The 22114-nt window shown below is 34.9% G+C and overlaps 1 protein-coding gene across 1 annotated transcript in view; it reads left to right on the top strand.

Moving 5' to 3' along the window:
* LOC141482555 (uncharacterized) overlaps nt 1–22114 on the top strand; it is a 167825-nt gene that overhangs the window by 130474 nt on the left and 15237 nt on the right. Inside the window, exon 3 of the mRNA XM_074176047.1 lies at nt 9784–9829. Within this exon, the coding sequence (XP_074032148.1) occupies nt 9784–9829 (46 nt within the window). The remainder of the gene's footprint in view (nt 1–9783; nt 9830–22114) is intronic.

Below are 22114 nucleotides of genomic sequence, written 5' to 3'. Positions count from 1 at the left end.
AAAAGAATCAGCGTATATTCTCATGTCTGGAGAGAACTGTATCTCGAATAGCTCCTTAGAAATAGACCGTACTTGGCTACCCCTCTTGAAGAAAACTTTGGATAGTGGCGAAATGGCAACAAACTGATATCGGAGAGTACCTTGTATTACATCGAATATTTCAGTTGTCAATCAACAACATTGACATAATTTCATATTTCAAAACTTCTTTGACATCTGTCGAAGAAGTTAAGAAATAAGCTCTCAAAAAAGGAATAACTGCGTATATATTCGAATTTTTATCCATTTCTGAAGACGGAGGCAGATTTTGGCCTCCGAAACGTAAAAGATAAGTATTATTTCTTAATAATTTTTTTGATAGGCAAAATTGTTAAATACGACAAGTTACTGATAAATAGAAGATTTTTCTTTGTGAAAAATACTTTGATTTTTACGCAGTAACTTATCGGGGTAAACTAAAAAGTTGGCCCTTCTACACTTGTATAAAGTTCTCCATTATAATTTTTATATTTTTTCAGATTGTGGAAGGTAACAACTACCCAAAAAAAGGTCGATAAAAACTGATTATTGATTTATCTTTCTGCTCAGAAAACCCGAGTCATAGGTTGGAAACAGTGCTTAAGAATTTCAATCTAATCTTTTTTTGTCCTCGTGACATTTTTGCCGAAGGCACCAAATGACAAACGTTCATGATTCACTACAAACACGTTTCTCATGATGAACAGCTAGTCTCAAGGAAATTTCTGCCATTTTTCTCGTTTTACCTTCCGCTGTTTTACCCCCATTCCTCCGCTACCCTTCCTGCAACCCGTCCAAGCATTTATATCCGCGCAACAATTTCTCTCTGGGAAATTTACATATAAATATGCACAGTCAAAATTTACATTTCTATTGAGTACATAACTCTTCTTATAGATGTTTTTGCTCGCGTATGGGGCCTGCGAATCTCTGCTGCCGCGTAGACTTGGTTTCGGGATACAGTGAAATCTGTGAGTGCTGCTGGCTAATGGATCTGTAATGTGCTCACCGAATTCGTGTGGTGGGTAGCAACCATTTTCAGTTCGAAATGCACAGATATAGGGAGAGATTGGTGCATAAAAACGGTGCAGACTCATTTACGAAATTGCTCCAACTACGTGAATGGCGATGGGAAGTGATATTAAGTAACAAAAAAGGGTTTTTGATGTAATCGACAGTGTGTGCATATGTTATTAGTAATGATAATGATGATAATATTCATGAAAACTCATTGATCAGATAAGCCAGAAAAAATGCCTTTTTGGTCAGCGTTATTCTTTGTATAAATAGTTACTGGACTTGCGTATTTTTGTCTATTGATAAGAAATTTGAAGTGAAAACTTGGCACTAGGGTTCGTTCCCAGAAAAACGGCCTTCTAAAATTAAAAAAAAATACTTTTTTCATGAACTACACCTTGAGATCTGATCTTCAACTATATTATCGAAAAATATATCACGACATATTCCGCTGTCACTAAAGCTTTTTCGTAGCTCTACGAAACATGTCGTGCTATATTTTTTGAAAAATAAGTTTGTGAAGATCAAATCATGAGGTGAAGTTTATAAAAATTGCTATGGATCTCCATCGAAATTTGTACTTTCCTGTTCAGACTGCAAGTCAAACAAATATAGCTTTTGTCCAGTTGTCACAGGAAGAGTTCATACATCACGTCACAGCTATTGAGATGTGATAGTACTAAAGTATCACAAGCCACTATTTCATAACTTTAATTTTCCAACTATCAGTTCGCAAATATTTCATCAGGTTGTTGTAACCGTGGCGTAATATTCTGGAAATATGGAATGGATATCTTGAACTTTTTTAATAATTGAATAGAACTGGCCGATATTTGATGAAAGTCCATATTAAAAAAACTAATAAATAGAGTTTATAGAACCTCAACCTACTTAGGCCAACCCACTACAGATATTTCAGATTTTCTGCACAGCTAAGGTGTAAATACTGCTTTCAAAACCAATGACAACTTGGGCATGTACATTGAAAATAACAAAGATAAAAATTCAGTTTCAGAAAAATCGGGAGTGTATAAATTATCGTATGGGTCACGTCCGATGTTTTATATAGGTCAAACTGAAAGAACGTTTAAAACCCGCATGAAGGGGCACAAATATAGTTTTCAGAACGGAAAAAATAAATTCCACATATGCCAGTCATCTAATCTCAGAGGGACATGAGTTCGACCATGAATACAAACCCCTCCATTTCCAGAAGAAAGGTTTGACACTTAACCTGTTGGAGAGTATGGAAATAAACAAATTCAAAAACTTTCACCATCTTATGAACTATCAAACTAAATTGAATAATTCGCCTTTATTGAATTTGTTCACACGCAGGTAATAATAGTTAGGTATATTTACAGGTAGACTTTCGAAAAATATATTGATACCTGACTTTTTCAGGTATATTTTTTCAGGTAGATTTATTACTTAGGTAGACGAATAGTTACTAGGTAATAGTATATGAGGTGTAATTCAGAAGTAACTTTAGTTATGCTTGAAGAAGCTATTGTATAGCGAAACACGTGTCGCGGTTTTTGTAAAACCCTTATAGTGAAAATCAAAGAATAAACTCTATTTATTAGTTTTTTAAACTTCTTTTCAGATTCATATCCAAAAATTTCCATGTTCCACTGACTTCCAATATTTATTTCTGCAAAATTTCTCGATCTTTATTTTGACAACAGTTTCTGAAGCCTAGTCTACCAAATAACGTAACGTAACCTATAATCTAAAGGCATTATTATTCGAATTGATTTAATTTGATGTAGTAGGTAGATACTGCAGGTTATCATTTACATGCGCAGGTGCAGTGTCGAAATCAAATTCTTCGTAGGCTTTATAAATTTGAGACATTTGCATAGAAATTGTAAGGGCAGTGATTTGATGCCTTACATAAATCACTAGTGTATATAATGAACTGGCAACTCGCCCCTGCTCCGCATGGACGCCCCTTTCAACACCGTAGCTGACGCCCCAGTTGGAATATTTGAGAATCCTTTTTTATTGCACATCTACAACATAAAACGAACCCACATACAAAATTTCAGCCTACGAAAGTATAACGGTACGAAGAAACAATGAATGCATTCCGAAAAAGTCACTGATTGGTGTGGATTTTGAGATGGCCGCGTCACCGATCGATATTTCTTTGAGAACGACACTGGCCATCTGGCCATTCCTTTCAAAGGTGAGCACTATAGGTCGATGATTACCAATTTCTTTGGTCTGAATTGGATGATCTGGACACCAATAACATATGGTTTCAACAGGACAGCGCTACGTGCCACACAGCTCATGTAACATTTGAGGTGATTAGAACTGGCCACCGAGATGATGCAATTTGACCCCGTTAGACTTTTTCCTGTGAGGTTTTCATAAGTCGCAGGTGTATGCGAATGAGCCACAAACCATAGCGGTCCTCAAACCCTACATAACCCATGCCATCTGTCAAATTCAGACTAATTTATGCGTTTCGGATGTGCTCCAGCCAGAGAAGCTATTGCGGACATTCGAACGATGTTATATTCCACACATAATGGCATCAAAAGGCCATTCAAATGAATAAAAAATTTCAGTGATATCTTACACACACTTTGTTTTATTATTCTGGTGCCACCATGTTGAATTTCCCAATTTTGACATGGGAATCATAATCTCCTACCCCAAAAACCCTTAGATACCAAATTTGATTCGAATCGGACTATAATCACAAAAACTCGTTCGCCATATGAAGCCGCCGTTTTGTTTTTTTTTGTTAACAAAAATTTCATAATGCATTGTCACCGGGATTATGTACACCAGCAAAATTTCAAATCAATCGGATGATTAGAACTGGGTCAAATTCAACTTGCAAGATTTCTTACATTGTTGTTCAGTTTGTTACCTGCAAGTGAACCTTGCGTATAAATAAAAAGCTTGTCTAAATACACGTTATGAGCTCTAACCCGTGATTATGACTTTGACCACTTCCTGTGAAATATCCAGTCCTAAATATTCATTCCCAATAATTTCCGAATATTCCATTTACATTTTATTGGAGAAATATTAAAATATGTAATCGCGCGCCACTTTTCTAGGGGCGTGACTACTACCACAAGTTTCTTTCATTATTCTATCGCGCCTGAATTCAGTCAACTAGCGATGATCTGATGTGAATAATTTGCCTAACTAGTGGCGTTTGTATAAATTAAATTTTGCAAAATATGATCTTACAATTTATTTTTTTTGAAAACTGAGTGTTTTATTGTAAGCTACATAGGCATTGTAAGGTTCGGACTGAGCCATTTTTAGTAAGCATTACCCTGTGCAGAAGTTCAATAAATCTCCTTCAAACAAGACATTTCACACAATAATATCTAGAAACGTATTTTATTTTTTCAATAGTATATGAGGTGTAATTCAGAAGTAACTTTAGTTATGCTTGAAGAAGCTATTGTATAGCGAAACACGTGTCGCGGTTTTTGTAAAACTCTTATAGTGAAAATCAAAGAATAAACTCTATTTATTAGTTTTTTAAACTTCTTTTCAGATTCATATCCAGAAATTTCCATGTCCCGCTGACTTCCAATATTTATTTCTGCAAAATTTCTCGATCTTTATTTTGACAGCTGTTTCTGAAGCCTAGTCTACCAAATAACGTAACGTAACCTATAATCTGAAGGCATTATTATTCGAATTGATTTAATTTGATGTACTTGGTAGATACTGCAGATTATCATTTACATGCGCAGGTGCAATGTCGAAATCAAATTCTTCGGTTGCTTTATAAATTTGGGACATTTGCGTAGAAATTGGAAGGGCAGTGATTTGATGCCTCACATAAATCACTAGTGTATATAATGAACTGGCAATTCGCCCCTGCTCCGCATGGACGCCCCTTTCAACACCGTAGCTGACGCCCCAGTTGGAATATTTGAGAATCCTTTTTTATTGCACATCTACAACATAAAACGAACCCACATACAAAATTTCAGCACCTATACACCAAATTTTAGCTTCCTAGGAGTGTAAAGTGACTTCAGCATTTATAAATATAGATAGGAGAGGGCCCAAAATGGACTCTTGAAGCATACTTCAATTCACATCCAGACATTTAGAGCTATCTGTGACGACATTAACATCCATTTATAGTTTTTTTTCTTTTCAATATTTCCTTCTTTCCCAAATGCATCCTTTCAATCACTGAAGTGCATCCACTAAATATGCATATGCAAATCCGTTTTGTTTCGAATCCCAACTCCCGCAGTCCTCCTGCTCTTAAAACTGTTGCTGACAAAAGATCCATCGATATTCTCCATCCCTACTAAGCTTGCCGCTCTTCGCCCTTCCTGCTAGCAGGTCAGTGAAGAATGTTCCTGGCATGACGAATATGTCCTTTGTTACAATCCTTTCGTGATCTTGTCTATGACCTCTTTCACAATGTCCCTGATATGCGACACGGAAACTGACAAATAGTTTGGGCGGAACAGCAGATTTCTGGAAAGGATATTATAATGAGTTCTCTGTCGGCATAATTGGTTTTTGTGCAGGATTTACTGTTATATCCCGGTGTGCAGCTGTAAGTGCCATTACTCTCAGTTGCCAATTTACTGGCGCGGTTTTGTGTGATATTTTTTCGTTTTTCCTCATAAAGAACGAGCGGGTTTCCGCATTATTAGCAGTATAAGGATGTGTCGAATTCCGCAGGATGAGGAATTTCAGAAATTAAAATTGTTTTATTGGCTATCTATGGAGAAATATTGAATGGCCTTCGAAAAATACAAACAACATTATTGTCGGTGTGCAATATAATTCATTCAAGGGTGAGAAACAATAATTCATCAGAAATCAAAATCAGACAAAATGAGACACAAGCGAGACATGAGTGGAACCAACTATTAATTGGTGTGACATCCAAGTCAACTTGCCAAATTGTTATGTCAGTGTTGGTGGTTTGACCAATCAACTGACAACTGCGGTAGCAGGAATTTGGGAAGCTAACATGAAATGCCAACGGAAAACACGTCCATATGTTTCTAGAAATGATAATGCAGACAAGTTGCTGGAAAATAATTCCATGAAAATGAAAAGATAAGTAGATAAATACTATTCTGGTCACTCCCATATTGATTTCAATCTAAGATCCACCGGTAGACAGCTATTTCAGTCTATTGGGCATCGTCAGTACCGGGCAGGCGGTCCTCGATTGAAGACAAAATGTGAATACCAAGAAAAGTACTTAATACACGCATCAAAGTCAAAATTTAACAGTAGTGTAAACGTTGATGTAAAAAACAAGCGTCTATCAAGTTCAATATTCGATTATCCTCGTTATTCCGTTCCTGCGTCCTATTAAATTTCAAAATTGATAACTCATTTTAAATAATGACTGAACGTTTCGGGATTTTTTTTATAGTAACTCAATTTCAATCTGTTACAGGAATTGTATTGTCAACTTGACCAAAATTTTTTGTTGTACGTATAATAATAATAATAACGTTTATTGTGCAAAAACAAGTTTTATACAGAAAAGGAAAAGGGTTAGCCAGAGGCTATCTTCCACCGCTCCTATAATTAAGTGAAAAAAAAAAATAAGCATACAGTAAGACTATAAGTAACAGTTACAATAGACACAAAAATAATATAAAAAAAAACTCTTATGAAGATAATATAAAAGATTACAATCATTTTTGAACATCAAAGAAATGAATTTTCAAAGTTTTTTTGAATTGATATATAGACAAATGAATATACGGAAATAAATTATTTAGATACTTCGGTCCAAAGTAAGAAAAACATCCCTCAAATTTGGTGGTAACATGATATGGAATGGTAAATGTATCTTTTCTTAAATTGATAGAATGATTATCAGATCGCTTACTAATTAATCTGAATAAGTAATTAGTTTACATCAATTACTAAGTAATTAGTAATTGATGATTTTTCCCCAATTTCCATACAACCTCGTGAACAATGGAAGTAGTTTTATCGAAACTAAAACATTATGTGAATACACATTATTACACATGTAGTTTCCCTGATGATGACAATAAAAAGTGTCGAAATATTGGAATAAATGTTCTAAGAGTATTCTTTTGCAAGCTGCGTACCCCAATAGTTTAGTAAGTTCGCGACATACGGAAATTGTTTTTTATAATAGATCTAATAAAAATTTTATCATGCAGTTAATTTGTGCTAGAAAATTTATTGAGAAAGAGCTTCCTTACTTCTGTCATATTCTACCCTGAACCTGTCAAATTTGACATTTTTTTTAAAATCCTCAAAACATCTGGTTGTTTTTGGAAATTTCGAAAAATGCCAAAAAAAATTGATCAGTTTCCAATTTACGGAAGCACAGCAAGGCCACATATTTTTATTATTTGTTTCTTGGAAATTACGACTTTGAATCTCGAAATTCCAACTTTTATCTCGAAATTTCTAGTTCAATCTCAAAATATTGACTTTCATTTCGAAATTTCAATTTTAATCTCGTTATTTCGAAATTACGACTTCAAATTCGAAATTTCGACTTTGAACTCGAAATTTCGACTTTTATTTCGGAATTTCGACTTTAATCTCGTAATTTCGAAATTACGATTTCAAACTCGAAATTTCGACTTTAAAGTCGAAATTGGGATTCCAAACAAAACGGATTTGCATATGCATATTGAGTGGATGCACCTCAGTGATTAAAAGGATGCGTTTGGGAAAGAAAGAATTGTTGAAAAGAAAAAAAAAAACTATGAATGAATGTTAATGTCTGTTAATGTTGTCACAGATAGCTCTGAATGTCTGAAAGTGAATTGAAGTATGCTTCAAGAGTCCATTTTGGGCCCTCTCCTATCTATATTTATAAGTGCGAAAGTCACTTTACACTCCTAGGAAGCTAGTTGCTTTTTAGGTCTAAAATGCGGCCAAAAAAAGGATTTTCTGATATTTCAACTAGGACGCCCCGTGGGGATAGAAATGAGCGATTTCATATGAAAATCACCTGTTTATCACTGTTTTTCCTTACCGTTATGCTTTCGTAGGCTGAAATTTTGTATGTGAGTTCGTTTCATGTTTTGGATGTGTAATAAGAAAGGATTCTCAAATATTCCAACTGGGGCGTCAGCTACGGTGTTGAAAGTAGCGTCCATGCGGAGCAGGGGCGAGTCGCCAGTTCATTATATACACTAGTGATTTATGTAAGGCATCAAATTACTGCCCCTCCAATTTCTATGCAAATATCTCAAATTCAAAGTCGAAATTTCGTGATAAAAGATTCGAAATTTTGAGATTGAAGTCTAAATTTCGAGATAAAAGTCGAAATTTCGAGATTCAAACTAGTGATTTCAAAGAAATAAATAATGAAAATATGTGGCTCTTCTGCGCTTCCGTACTAATTTAACACCTTGCTCGAAATGTGGACTCTCTGTTGTTATAATCCGACTGTTACGGGCTTTTTCCTGGCTCAGAAGGAGTCCTTATATACTGTGTAAGAGTTTTATCAGTTGTCACTCTGAAGGGTGAAACCGTATCAAAATTTTATAGTGCTCTACCGAAAGCCAGTATTTGAGGTAGGGTAGAGCACTGGTTAGCTCAGTGGAGACGGGTGGTTCGTATTTCCTAAGAAGTTCAATTAATGCAACCTTTTCTTTGGAGAGAGAGAGAACGTCTATATTGAGTGACTTTACAAAACTCACTTTCTAGTATACTAATACCTAGCACAGTACATAATAGGGGTTGAAACAAGTCTAATTTATTTATATAGTTAAACAAGTTAGCTTGAAAATAATTACAAATAATTTGGCTGGTGACGAAATTGAGTGTCAGAAGAAAAAGGCAATGATAAAAGAAATAACGGTGGTACTCATCCGATTCGTTAGCTTTCCTCCCTTTTGGCTGCAACCTGGGAAATTGAAACTGCACTCCCCTAACTTCCAGTAAGTAGTAGAACTGTCAGGCTTTCGAATTTCAGAAATTCCTTTATTACGTTATCCAACGGCATAAAACGAAAAAGGTCTTTGATGAAGGGTGGCCTTAGAGTCTGATTTCAGCTTTGTATCCCCTTTAAAAGAGGTAATAACAACTAAGCTCACAACACTAGTTGTTAAAAAAAATGGAACACGGCAATTCAATCCCCAATCGTAGTAATGAAAAATAATCCAGAACTCGTATTTTCACATTCACTGAATAAACACACTGTGCTCCTGCCTGAAATCTTTTACTACTGATTCACATTTTGAAATGTTGGAAAGGGTCTAAGCTCCCGTTCACGAATCAAAATATTTAATATCATTGTTGAACTTCTTTGTCCCACTCATGAGAATATTTCATCTAATTTTGCAGCTAATTGTCGGTGATTGATGCGGAGCGATATTTAAAGTTGAAGAGACAACGAGAAAGGTACCTAGTTGCGAACTTTGCAGAACAATGACCTTGATATAATTTATCGAATATGCGAAACAGACAGACAACCACTCTAAGAGAAATTATACTGTAACACGACTTTTTTCCAATTTTAAATTTTTCGAATCTCGATGTTTCACATTTTAACCCTACTTTTCCAAAAATACACGCAATACATGTGGCACATCGAGTTACAAATCCACACGAATGTTCCTAATGCTCCTAATTTTATCTTCTGCAATTCGTATTGCAATGACTAATTCCGATTTTATATACGCAATTCATTTCCGTTCTCAGCCTTCCATGATGAAGTGGGCATTAACCGAACAACAGTTTGTTATAAGCTTATAACTAATTTCTCTGTTGTTGTTTCAGTGGAAGCAGAGATGGGGTGTCATCACTAAACTGTCACCAGCCGCAGGTGAGTACACAAATTAATTATGTTACTAGCCAGTGGTGTAGACTGAACAAATAGTCCCACCGAAATTGATGTTATTTGAATTGTGGAATTTTATGACAAGTAGTGTTCATTTCGACTGTGGAAGCTTGATGAAAAATACAGGGCGTTGTTCATGTTATTTTGAGGAGAGTATTCAATTCAATTCAATGCAATTTATTGTTAATATACAATTTATTAATATTATGGTTAGGGCCATTAGGAGTTTGAGAAAAGCAGCCTAAGCGCAGGTGGCTCGTAATGTGCTTCCGTCTGTCTCCCCGTGGAAGTACTTTTAAAAATATATCAGGCACAAAAGTAATAAAAGATTGAATAAATGTTGCAGTTGAATTAGTGAATAGACAGAGAAAGCTGGTATATTTTATGAGAATAAGTACCTATAATTATCTATACATCTAGGTTTACATAATATTGGAAATAGGTACACATACACTGAAAGACACATTGGAAGATTAGGAAATGTACTGAGTGATATTTCTGGGTTATTGGGTATGTTTGAATAAACTGTTTATACGGGTATTATTTACAATTATGAATTCTTTTGTATTTTTTTATACTTTAAAAATGTGGTATTCATCTTTATTTCAAAGGAAAGCATGTTATACAGTTTTGGAGCGAAATAGTAGACTGAAAGTTGGGTATGACTTTTTTTGTAAAGGGGTATATCAATGGATAATTTATGTACATTTCTGGTGTACTTTGTATTTGCTTTAGAATAATTGATATTGTTTGAGTATATCCACATAAGACACTGGTGTGCATACAAACTTCTTATATCAAGCAGATTAGTTCCAGAATAGAGTTTTTCTGTATCAAATTGTCTGTTTATTTTTTAAACCGTATTCTGGAGCACCTGTACAATATTTAGCACATTCTCAAACATTCCACCCCACACTGTGATACAATATCGTATAACTGACTCAACAAGAGATTTGTGAACAATAATTAAGTTTTTTTTTGTGAGTATATCCCTGAGTTCATCCATTTTATAGCTGAGATGTCTAAGTCCTTTTACTATATATTGCAAATGTTCATCCCATCTCAGATGTTGGTCCATTACAACTCCTGAATACTTTAGCTTAGTTACTTTTTCAATATATGGACATTCACAAATGGTTTCATGGCATATGTAAATGAATTTTTTGTTGGACAGGTTGGTGGTTGCTCAGAAGAGTGAAAGTAATAAATTTCGATTTTTCAACATTAAGGTTGAGAAGATTGTTACTTAACCTAATTTGTATTTTACCCAAACACTCTTCTGCTACTGTTGCCATGTATCACCTGTACAGATAATTGCAGTATCGTCAGCATATGATATGATGTGATATGAGGTGACTCAAACTATTAATATATGCTAAAAATAGTATTGGGCCTAAAACGGTACCTTGAAGTATGTCACTAGAGATTTTAGCCAGTTCACTAACATTGTTACATATTTTGACCCGTTGGGTTCTACAAGAAAGATAATCTGTAAAAACATTATTTGCTGGTCCTCGTATTCCATATGAATTCAGTTTATTTAAGAGTGCTTCATGAGAAATTGTATCAAAGGCCTTGGCCAAATCAAGAAAAATTGCAACCCACTTTTTTGAATTGTCTAAGGCATCCGATGCTTGCTTAAATAAATCTAAACTTCAAAACTAACAATATCAAAGACGTTTAAAAATTTTTGGATATGAAAGGTTTTCCTTTCACATATCTATCTTTATACAACGAATAACTGTGAATATCTACCAGAAAAAAGCCAATGATTTCAGAATGAACTGTCCACGAAGATCTTGCAAAGAAATAGGTAGGTAGGTAGGTAGGTAGGTAGGTCTAAAGTGAGTGGGTCTATTCGACCCTCCACCGCAACCCATAAGGGTTTATTGTGGCTCACACCTATTCACACTCGGCCATTCATAAAGATCGGGGTCGGTTACCTGGTTTTTCGATATCGATATTTTTCCAATAAAGTAAGCGTTGATTTTAATTCATGATTGATGCACTTTGGCGGCATCAGTAATGTTATGTTTCGTTCAGGCTAGACTGAACAAACGTATCCTGCTGATAAGTTGTAATACTGGGAATGCGAAAATGCAAGCTACGAGTTTGCATTTCAGCTTTGTGGATAGAAAGTTCGGCCATATCTGAATAACTGGGCTCGAAAATGTATTTAAAATAAAAACAGACCAATGACTTCGATGATAAGAAGATAAACGTCTTGAGTAGCAAGGGTTATGGAAAAATTCGGGAATATCAAACAGAGATCATATCAATCAGGGAACGGTAAAAGAAAGGAATGTTAGGGAAAGTTTTTCGGACTTGGGAATACTAATTAGGCGGTTAATTGGGACAGTTGCGAAGGGAGTCGCGAAACGGTCGCGGAAGAGGGTTGCGAAAAGTGATTTTGCGAAAGGGGATTTTGCGATAGAGGAGTTGCGAAAAGAGAGTCCGTGGCGAAAGAGAGTTGCGAAAGTTAATTGGATGACAGTGGCGATCGTACAGTTGCAGAAGAAGGTCGCGAAACGGTGGCGAAAGTCAGTTGCTGAAGAGGGTTGCGAAAACAGATTTTGCGATAGGGGAGTTGCGAAATAAGTTGAAAAGTCAGCGATAGTGGAATTATGGTAAATTGCGATCAGTGAGTTAATTGTTGTTTGTTTTGGTGACACTTAGAACGGATTTGTATTTCACATGGATACCGTACCTGAGAGGTAAACCAGAACCCAGTATTGTATCTAGAGATGATTTGAATTTTTCAATAACCCCATGTCGGTTTAGAGAGAGAGGATGTCATTTCAATTTTGTAATAAGTATCTTATTGTTGTTACTACATCTTGGGTACAATATTAGAAAGGGCACTGAATTACACCACACCCCTTTCATATGTGTAAATATCAAAGAGTCATAGCAATTGGTACACACGGGTTTAAACCTAAAAAATAGTACGGCAGCCAAGAAAGTTCGAATATTCGCTTCAGAATGTCCGCCAAGTTCGAATAAGGTGATTTAGGTTCTCGGTTTCTTTGATAATCAGCTATATTAGACGTGCTTTCTTGTTAGATTCAGATCTTACCTTTCGAACATTTTTGCTTATTGGTTTTGTTTTACTCTCATGTTATATTTTCACATGGTGATTTGTTATGGTCTATAAGCATACCCATTTATTCTTTTTTATTTGTTATGTAATACAAGCCTGATATGAAGCATCTTGGTGTTTTTAAGTCCCGCACTATTTCTGAATAGTTGGCCTTTAGTCTTAAGTATTAGTCTCCTGCCTCGTTCCGGAGTGGAACTTGGAAGGAAAACCATCTCAAAAAGGTACACGGTGTAGTTAGGTTTCAAAAAAAGACCGGCCTTCGTGCGATCGGCACGAACCCTACAGCTTGTTCCGACCTGCCTTGATGTTCAAAATTCAATGTGGAGAAATCTGCATCTGGTGACAGCCGTTGCAAAATTAATTTTAGAAAATAAATGAACCACTACACACACTAAAAACGGTCACTAAAAACGGTCGGTATATTCAATAAATAATAAATAAAACGATAAAATCATGTATACATACTTGTATCGGTTATATCACAGGTCCTTTCAAAATCACTACTTTCATTGGAATTGGCCGCGGTGGTAGTGCGCCCGACTCACGATCGGAAGATCGTGGGTTCGATTCCCGCCTCGACCAGATATTTTTCTTGAGAGAATTTATCTCGTTGAAGCGGGGATGATTCTGCAACCGTGTTAGGAATCACACGTTAAGAAGTAAGATCTCGTTTGTCCTTAGCTCGCTCAAGTGTCTCAACTTCTGAGAGTTGTTGTTCGTATGGGGGCGACAGCTGATTGAAGGAAAAACAGATTTTGAACAGATATATTTAGATAAAAACATTGAACTACACGAAAGAGAAAATTCTTTCGAAATAACTAATTTTATATGAAGATCGAATATTCTTAACTTCATCTTTTGCCAAATTATTTGAAAAAAATCATGAAATATAGATTCGTGAAGTATTTGGACCGAAATAGCATTATTGCGGAAACACAACATGGTTTTCGTAAAAGCAAGAGCACCCAAGACGCCATTGCATAGCTTACTTGTATGATATATAATGCTGTTGATAGCAAGAAAAGTTGTTTGGGTGATTTCAAAAGCTGACAAAAGCTGTCGGCACGGTTAATCACGAGCTTCTTCTAGATATATTGAAACATTTTGGTATGAGAGGAGTAGTGTTGGATTTATTCAGAAACTTCCTAACATATAGAAAACAGTGTGTTGAAGTGAAAGTCATGGGTTCGGAGGAATCAGTTTCATGTGGCATCGTGGATAACCACGATGTAGAACTCACAACATCTGTAAGTTTCGAAATAACAAGAACGTGGAAAATTAAAAGAAAAAAAAATCGGCCGATCGGATTCAACTATTTTGTTGCTGATACTCAAGGTATATTTGAGTATACTTTGGTGAGCAACAAATTTGAAACAGTTTTTATATTAAGGAAAATCAGTTTCAAGATAGCAAGTACGTGGGAAATAAAAAAAAATATTGAAAATCGGCCGATCGGTTTCAACTATTTTGTTGCTGATACTCAAGGGTGTATTTGAGTTCACTCTTGGTGAGCAACAAATTTAGAACATCTTCGATTCCAGAAACACCAGTTTCAAGATAGCAAGATCATAAAAAATTTTTAAACAAATCTAAAATTTTTCGCTCTATCTAAGGTTTTGCAAATGAATTGTAACTGAATATTCTGTAAAGATCAAAGGAAAAGTATATAATTTATTGAGTTACCTTGCTACCTCTATATCACGATAGCATTATTTGCGATTTCTAGGGATCGGCACGAACGACAGAATCGTTGTTTTGGCAATTAATTAGCAACTATTTAGCTACAAATTGATGTTTTTTTTTGCAATTTTGCTGGATTCGCCATGCTAGCCTGATAGGGCTAAACAATGCATCAGCTGACACGGCCACTTCACAGCAATTGACAAGAGATATCAAAATTATAGAAATATTGAATTCATCTATTTCATTATGAAAACAGGACAGTTGTACAAAATACTTTGTATACAGGGTGATTCAAAAGTACTTTGACAAACTTCAGGAGGTGATTCCTCACAATATTCTAATATGAATTGTCCAAATGAATAAATGTCCGGAAACGCTTCGTTTCCAAGATACAGGATGTTGAAGTTTTATTTTCATTTTCTTTTTCAAATAACTTTTGAAATACTGAACTTAATTGAACGAAGCTTGGTAATATGAGGTTTTTGAGGTGTCGAATTCGAACCTGATATTCTTATTGCTCTCACTCGTAGGGGGCTCCACCTACACGTCTTTTTCTTTTTTAAAGATTCATAACTTTTTGGGCGTACTTCTAGCACATTTTTCAGTAAAAAAATTGATTCTTCTATCATATCTACGTAAATAAGCTACCCTTGTTACTACTCGCTACAAGCAATCGTTTTCTAAATATTTGGACTTGAAAACTTCAAGTCGATTATTTGATAATCGATGCATGTTGAATTTATTACGAATATTTTGCTTTTTTCACAAGAATGCTTTGGAAATGAATTTGACGTTTCACCCGTTTGAAGAGGTCATTACTGTTGGGTACGTTCCTTTATGACATCCTTAAGCAAAATAGTAAATTTTGTATCAAGGGTGCATAATCAGTATTTGTTTTAATGAAATTTGCAAGAATTGTCAACATTTTATTTCAGGAAATTTTAAATATTTAGAATAACCTAAAATAAACGAAACTAAATTGTATTCAAATAAATTGTTGGAAGTGTCCACCTTCAGCGAAGATACAGGCAGTCAGTCGTCTAGTCATTGAATCTCGTATCCGCTCAAAAATTATTGGTGTGTTTCTTATTGTTTCACAGGCGTCTACTATTCATTTTCTTAGATCTTTTTCGTTCACTACTGGAGTCTTATAAACTAATGACTTCAAATGTCCCCAAAATTAAAAGTCTATCGGGTTTAGATCTGGGGACCTTGGTGCCCACGCCTGGTTAGGTTTTTCTACACCCCTACCGATCCATCGATTTGGATGCATAAACCACTTGCGGATACGAATTTCTAATGCTACATTCTGAAGTAGTCCCGGCAATTCATTTTCTAAAAAGTGTCTGTAAGTTGCGCCATTCAGTCGGAGTGGAAGAAAGAAAGGATCTATCAAGTAATTATCAATTATTGCCGCCCATACATTTACAGAAAATTGATAATGATAATGCCTTTCACCAACTGCGTGCGGATTTTAGAGAGCCCAAACATGGTTGTTACGGAAGTTTGTGATAGCATTTCGGGAGAAGTTTGCCTCGTCCGTGAAGAGTACATATCTTGAATATTGGGGATTTCCAGTAATGCGTAAAATAGAAAACATACATCTTCGTTTACTCCTCCAATACCATCATTTCAAAATTCTTATTAATTCACCGAATAACATTTGCATCGAATTCGTTGAAATCGAATGCGCTCACAGATATTTCCATTGTTTCGTATTCGCTTTTGTTGTAGAAGAACGCTTTTGCTTCGGCCCAATCGATGGAAAGATAAAAACGGCATTTTATTTGCGCTCTGTTGGTTGATTCGAGATAAATAAAACTAGATAAAATCGCAATTCAATTTTTCCGTGTTGAGATGATTGATTGTGAAAGGTTGATAAATAGAAATGTTCTTGGATACGAAAGGTAGGAAGAACTAAATTCGTGAATATCAGTGTAATGGATTCGGTTTCCATCTGAATAAATATTGACCTATTTTCAATGCTGGTAATACATTATTTCTGAACAGTAGAGTGAATGGTAAATGAGAATTGAAGAGATGACCTTACACTCTGTTCGATATGTGATTAACTTGGAATATGTTTATCAAAAAACAGGCTTACAATGAAAGATATCCTACCTTATTTTTTCAGTTCGTCAATATCTACCGGAATTTTTCAAAAAAAATTCAAAATTTTTCGACAATGAAATTGAGAGTCATCAATAAATTGATGGATGTAGCTGGTGGAAAATCATAAAAAAATTAGAATAAAAACTTTCTATGTTTTTAACCACTTTTATTTGTAACTAACGTTACTGCAGTTTCATCCTATAAGGACATTTTCAAACTTATACATTAAACTAAAAATGTTTGATTACATTAGCCCTTTATGTAACAACACTTTAACTAATAATAGAGGTACTTTGCTTAGTTGAGTACCTGAATTTTGTTTACTTGTGACAATGTGGATATATACGCTGATTTCCAAACCAGTGGGTAAACTAGATCGATTTGATCCGCGATGTTTATAATAATAATAATAATAATAATTTTTATTAGTCTCAAGAAACACACAGTTTTTAGACACGTCAATACAATTTCTAAAATAGGTTTGAGAGGGTAAGGTTTGTCAATATAATTTTAAAAAAATGCTTGTTGATAAATTAGATTTACAAAATTCCAATCTTATAAGACTTGACTAAGATGTAAAGCCATGAGCTTTTACAAATTATAAATCACATAGCTAACGTATTATATATATTCAGTAAAAGTTCGGGAGGTAACCACAAAAGTGTCTCTTTCTTCTTAGATAACTTCGAAAAAGTGATCAATTTCATTCAAAGGATGTTTGGTTAATATTTTCTTCAATAAGTTTTTGAATCTTCTAAATGGCAAGTTACGAAATTCGGTAGATAAGGCATTGTATAGCTTAATTCCTATATTATCTGTTCTTTTCAACCCATTAGCTGTAGGAACAAGGTTTGATTTATTTCTTGTATCATGTTGGTGTATATCTTTGTGAGCAACTTCTTTCAACAAGTTTTGTTAAACAAGAAGCAGATTGTCATAGACAATAACTGAATATAGGGTCATTATTTTAAGTTTTTCAAATAGTGATCGACATTTTTCATCATAATTGGCAGATATTATGCTTCCTACTGCAGATTTTTGAATGACAAATATTTTATTGAGATGTACCTTTGATGCATTATTCCAATTGATTATACCATACCTAAGGGCTGAATGAAAAAGAAAATGATATGTTGCAAGTGCCGCACTTTGATTTACTATTTTTTCAATTCTTCTGATAGCAAAAACCGTCTTACTAAGTTTATTACACAAGTTATGGAACTCGTGTGACCTCAATGTCCTCTAGAAACGCCCACCACAGCGACTTCCCGGACGGATGCTGTATCAGCCCTATTTTGATAAGCATTTGTATAAAACTGTTTGTAATGACGCCTCTCGTCACTCTTTACTTATCCTTTGTACAACACTGAATAAAGTAATTTGTCATTCTCCAATTTCTAAGTTTTTCAACTCCTTTTTAAAAAGTGTTTTCGCTAAGCCACGACGAAAACTCACATGTTATTTAGGTGATCTATTCATTTCAGGTTGGAATCTATTTGTACCCCCAAAATTTTGGTAGAATTTTTGTTATCTCGATTTAAGCAAAAATTAGAGTTTCTGTTTTTTGTTCATCGAGAATCAAATCATTTGGTGTGAACCATAACCGAGCTTTCTCTAATATGTCGGTATGGATCATACAAGGATCATCTATTTTATATATTTTTTTGCCCAAGGTTGCATCATCTGCATACAATATAGTTTCTATTAGAAACAGAAGTGACCCCAATATTGATCCTTGTGGCACCTCTTAAAATTTTTCTTTTTTCACTTTTGGTATTTCCTAGATCAACAATTTGATATCTTTCGTTAAGGTATGACTTCATCATGTCCAGGCAGACACCTCTCACTCCGTAGAAATCTAATTTGGCCAATAAAATCGAATGATTTACCGAATCGAATGCTGAAGTAAGATCTGTAAAAACGCTCACATATTTTTCTTGGTTGTCAAAGGCGTCTTTTATACTATTTGTGAGAAAGTTTATTGCATCAGAAGTCGATTTTCCTTTCCGAAATCCAAATTGATGAAGACTCAGAAGATTATTTATATCAAGGTATTTTACTAGTTGTTCGTAAATTATGTGTTCGATAATCTTTGAAAAAGTTGGCAGTATTGCTATCTGTCGAAAATTTTTTGGTTCAGATGTAACACCTTTTTTATGAATTGGCAGGATTCTACCAATTTTTAATTGCTGAGGGAAGTAGCCTTCACTTAGACAGGTATTGATAATATCTGTTTAGGGTTGAGTTATACATTCGATGGCACTTTCCATGACTAAATCATTCACACAGTTTATATCTTCCGTTTTTATATTTTTTAACTTAGTTATGATTATTCTCACCTTTGTGTTTATTTTTTATCCATAAAAGCAATAGAGTCAACATCAGATTTGGGGTAGTGCAGTAGAGTTGTGTTTATGTTATTGATGAAGATGTCATTCATCTGGTTATCTGTTAGTTTTTCTGGTTCATTTAAGATTTAGTTTTTTCGACCTGTTTCGGAGTTAATGATTTGCCACACAGTTTTGCTGTAATTATCTGTTTTACTTAATATACTGTGTTAATGTGCTTTTTTAGCCTCCAATAGTGACTTCTGATATTGTCGTTTACAAGTTTTATAGATGTTTTTATGTTGTTCAGATGGATTTTGCCTTTGTATATCATATGCAGGCATTAAAATATCTTTTGAGGTTGTACCCTCAGGGCTTATCCATTTTGATGCTCTCTTTGATTCAAATTTTGCTTCAGTGAGTGGAAAGCTGATGTTATAATAAAACATAAATGAGATTTCAAAGTTACTGAATTTTTCTTTAGCATCATTTCTTGTATATACACAGGACCAATCTTCTTTTCGCAGATATGACTTCAGTGTTTCTATATTATTGGTTGTATACTTTCTTGATAGTTTACTTTCACTGTGTTTACTAGACTCCACTTCAACTTTGGCTATCAAACCAAGGGATGATCGGATAGTCCTGGAGGCAACATGGATACTTTGGCAAGATCATTATTACTAAATATGTTATCAAGACAATTTCCTTTGATATGGGTTTTTTCGTTTATCATTTGATGTAGACTGAATGACATGAAGAGTTGTGTTATCTTTTGAGTACTTAAATCATTGATATCATTGAAATGTACATTGAAATCACCTACTAAGTAAATGCATACATTATATGTAAAATTATCTGCAATTTCTAATATTTTGTTCATCAAAAATAGAAACTGATCCAGATTTTTATAATCAGGAGTCCTCTATACATTTATTGATATCAGATTCAGATGTTTCACATAACATGCTGAGACTTCACAAATCTGTTCAGTTGAGTATTAATGGCATTGATATCTTTTTTTTGTTATTTCTACAAAAGTGACTTATGCTTATGAATTTCCAAGAATTCCAAATAATTAAGTTTGCAACCCTTCCTTGCATAGTGCAAAATGTCTGTGTCGTTTAGATTCGGGGACTTGTATTTGCATGCCAAGGAATGGTTTGGAAACGTCGAATCACTTTCACCTAGCCTGAAGGACCTTTTATGTTCAGCATACCGGTTTGAGAAATTTCGACCACATTGTCTCACATAAACACTATTACACTCCGGACACTCAAGCTTATAAACTCCAGATTTCTCCAACTTGTCCACTTCATCTTTGACATAGAAAGTTTCAATTCTCATTTTTCATGATAATTATAATGATGAATTTCACTTGTTTGCACTTCCATGGTCTGATATCATATAAAATGATTTTTTTAAATTCCTAGAAGAACTAAAAAAAAAATTAAAAATTAAAGAAGAAGAATAAAAATGAATAGCTGCGAAAAAACAATTATATCAAGCAAAAACATGAAATGAAATGAATACAAGAAAAAATGCTCTGCTATTCCTGATTTGCTGGTTTCCCCTCGCTGTGTGTGTTTCTTGTGCTCGGCAATGCGAATATTCAATGGCCTCTTAGTTTCACCAATATAGGATTTTCCGCACTCACAGGGTACCCGGTAAATGCAATTCTTGGAATCGCAGTTCTCGTTTGGTGGCCTGGTTTCCGTGAGGCTGCTACGGATAGTGTTTCGGGATCAAAAGCAGGTTCTGATGTTGTACGTGGATCCAATTCTTCGTATCTTTTCCGATAATCCTCTGATGTAGGAAAGTTCAAGCACTGGTTGTGACGGCTTCTTTTCCTTTCGTGGCTCCTGCTGTCTTTTAGCCAAAGTCTGTTCCACCATCGCTTTGGAGAAGCCATTTCGTTGAAGATCATTTTTAATGATGTTCATTTCCTTTTCGAGACCTTCCTTCGTATTACAAAGTCCGAAAGATACTGTCCCGTGTGAGTGGATTTTTGGTATACATAGGTTTCCCACTTAGTGTCGGTCCTTTTCACCAATACGTCTATGGATGGCAATTCGTTGTGGGCTTCCTACTCCATTGTAAAAGTGATGGAAGGTCTTACGCTGTTCAGTATTTGCATGGTTCCATATAATGAAGGTGTCATCAACGAGGTGTCTTGTGGGCTTCTTCAATGGCCAGAGTTTCAAACCTCTCCATATATAAGTTGGTAGCCTCACGAAAATCAGGCCACCAAACGAGAATTACGATTCCAAGAATTACATTTACCGGATACCCTGTGAGTTGAATGTTTGCGTTGCCGAGCAAATCAGGAATAGCAGAGCATGTTTGGACCCATCAACATAACATCGAATGGTCCCAAACTGAGACCATACACAAAGAGGAACATTGGTTTAGGAGGAAATTCGAAGAAGCCGCATACAATGTATTCAGTCAAGCTAGCGTAGAGATACACAACATATGGAAACCCATTTTCAAGCGAAAAATGGCCAACTCTCGCTAAACGATCATCTCCCACTAAACCAGTGAAACGGAAAAAAGAAAGCAGAGATGAGTTGAAGTACTCAAATGACCTATAATTAATCAGTTCACGGAGGAATCGGTCCAGTCATCATCCGAAGACGATTGTGGATACTAACAATCGAAAAGTCGTGAATTAACTTGGCTTGGAATCTCTTGACTTTTTAATTTCATTTTAATTATTTTTTGTTCAATTTTTTCCATTTTTACTTGTATTTTATTTCACTATTATTTCATTTCAGGTTTTTTGCTTGATATAATGTTTTTTTTTTTTCTCAGCTAATCATTTTCATTCTTCTTCTTTAATTTTCAATTTCTTCTCTTTTAGTTCTTTCAGGGATTTCAAAAAAACGTTAAAATTATAATAATATCTTGTGACCCCTGTGATGATTGTTGGGTACTGTCATTTTCATGAAAATATACATGAAAATATATTGAAATTCCTTGAAAGTAATCCTACTACTTTGTCAATAGCTACAGGAACTTTGATATAATTCGTCCAGATATGCCAAA

This window comes from Leptinotarsa decemlineata, unplaced genomic scaffold (assembly GCF_025532065.1).
Source record: "Leptinotarsa decemlineata unplaced genomic scaffold, Ldec_3_MD MMD2_tig00001393_RagTag_RagTag, whole genome shotgun sequence".
NCBI classification, from domain to species: Eukaryota; Metazoa; Arthropoda; class Insecta; order Coleoptera; family Chrysomelidae; genus Leptinotarsa; species Leptinotarsa decemlineata.
This window is presented reverse-complemented; position numbering and strand designations above follow the sequence as displayed.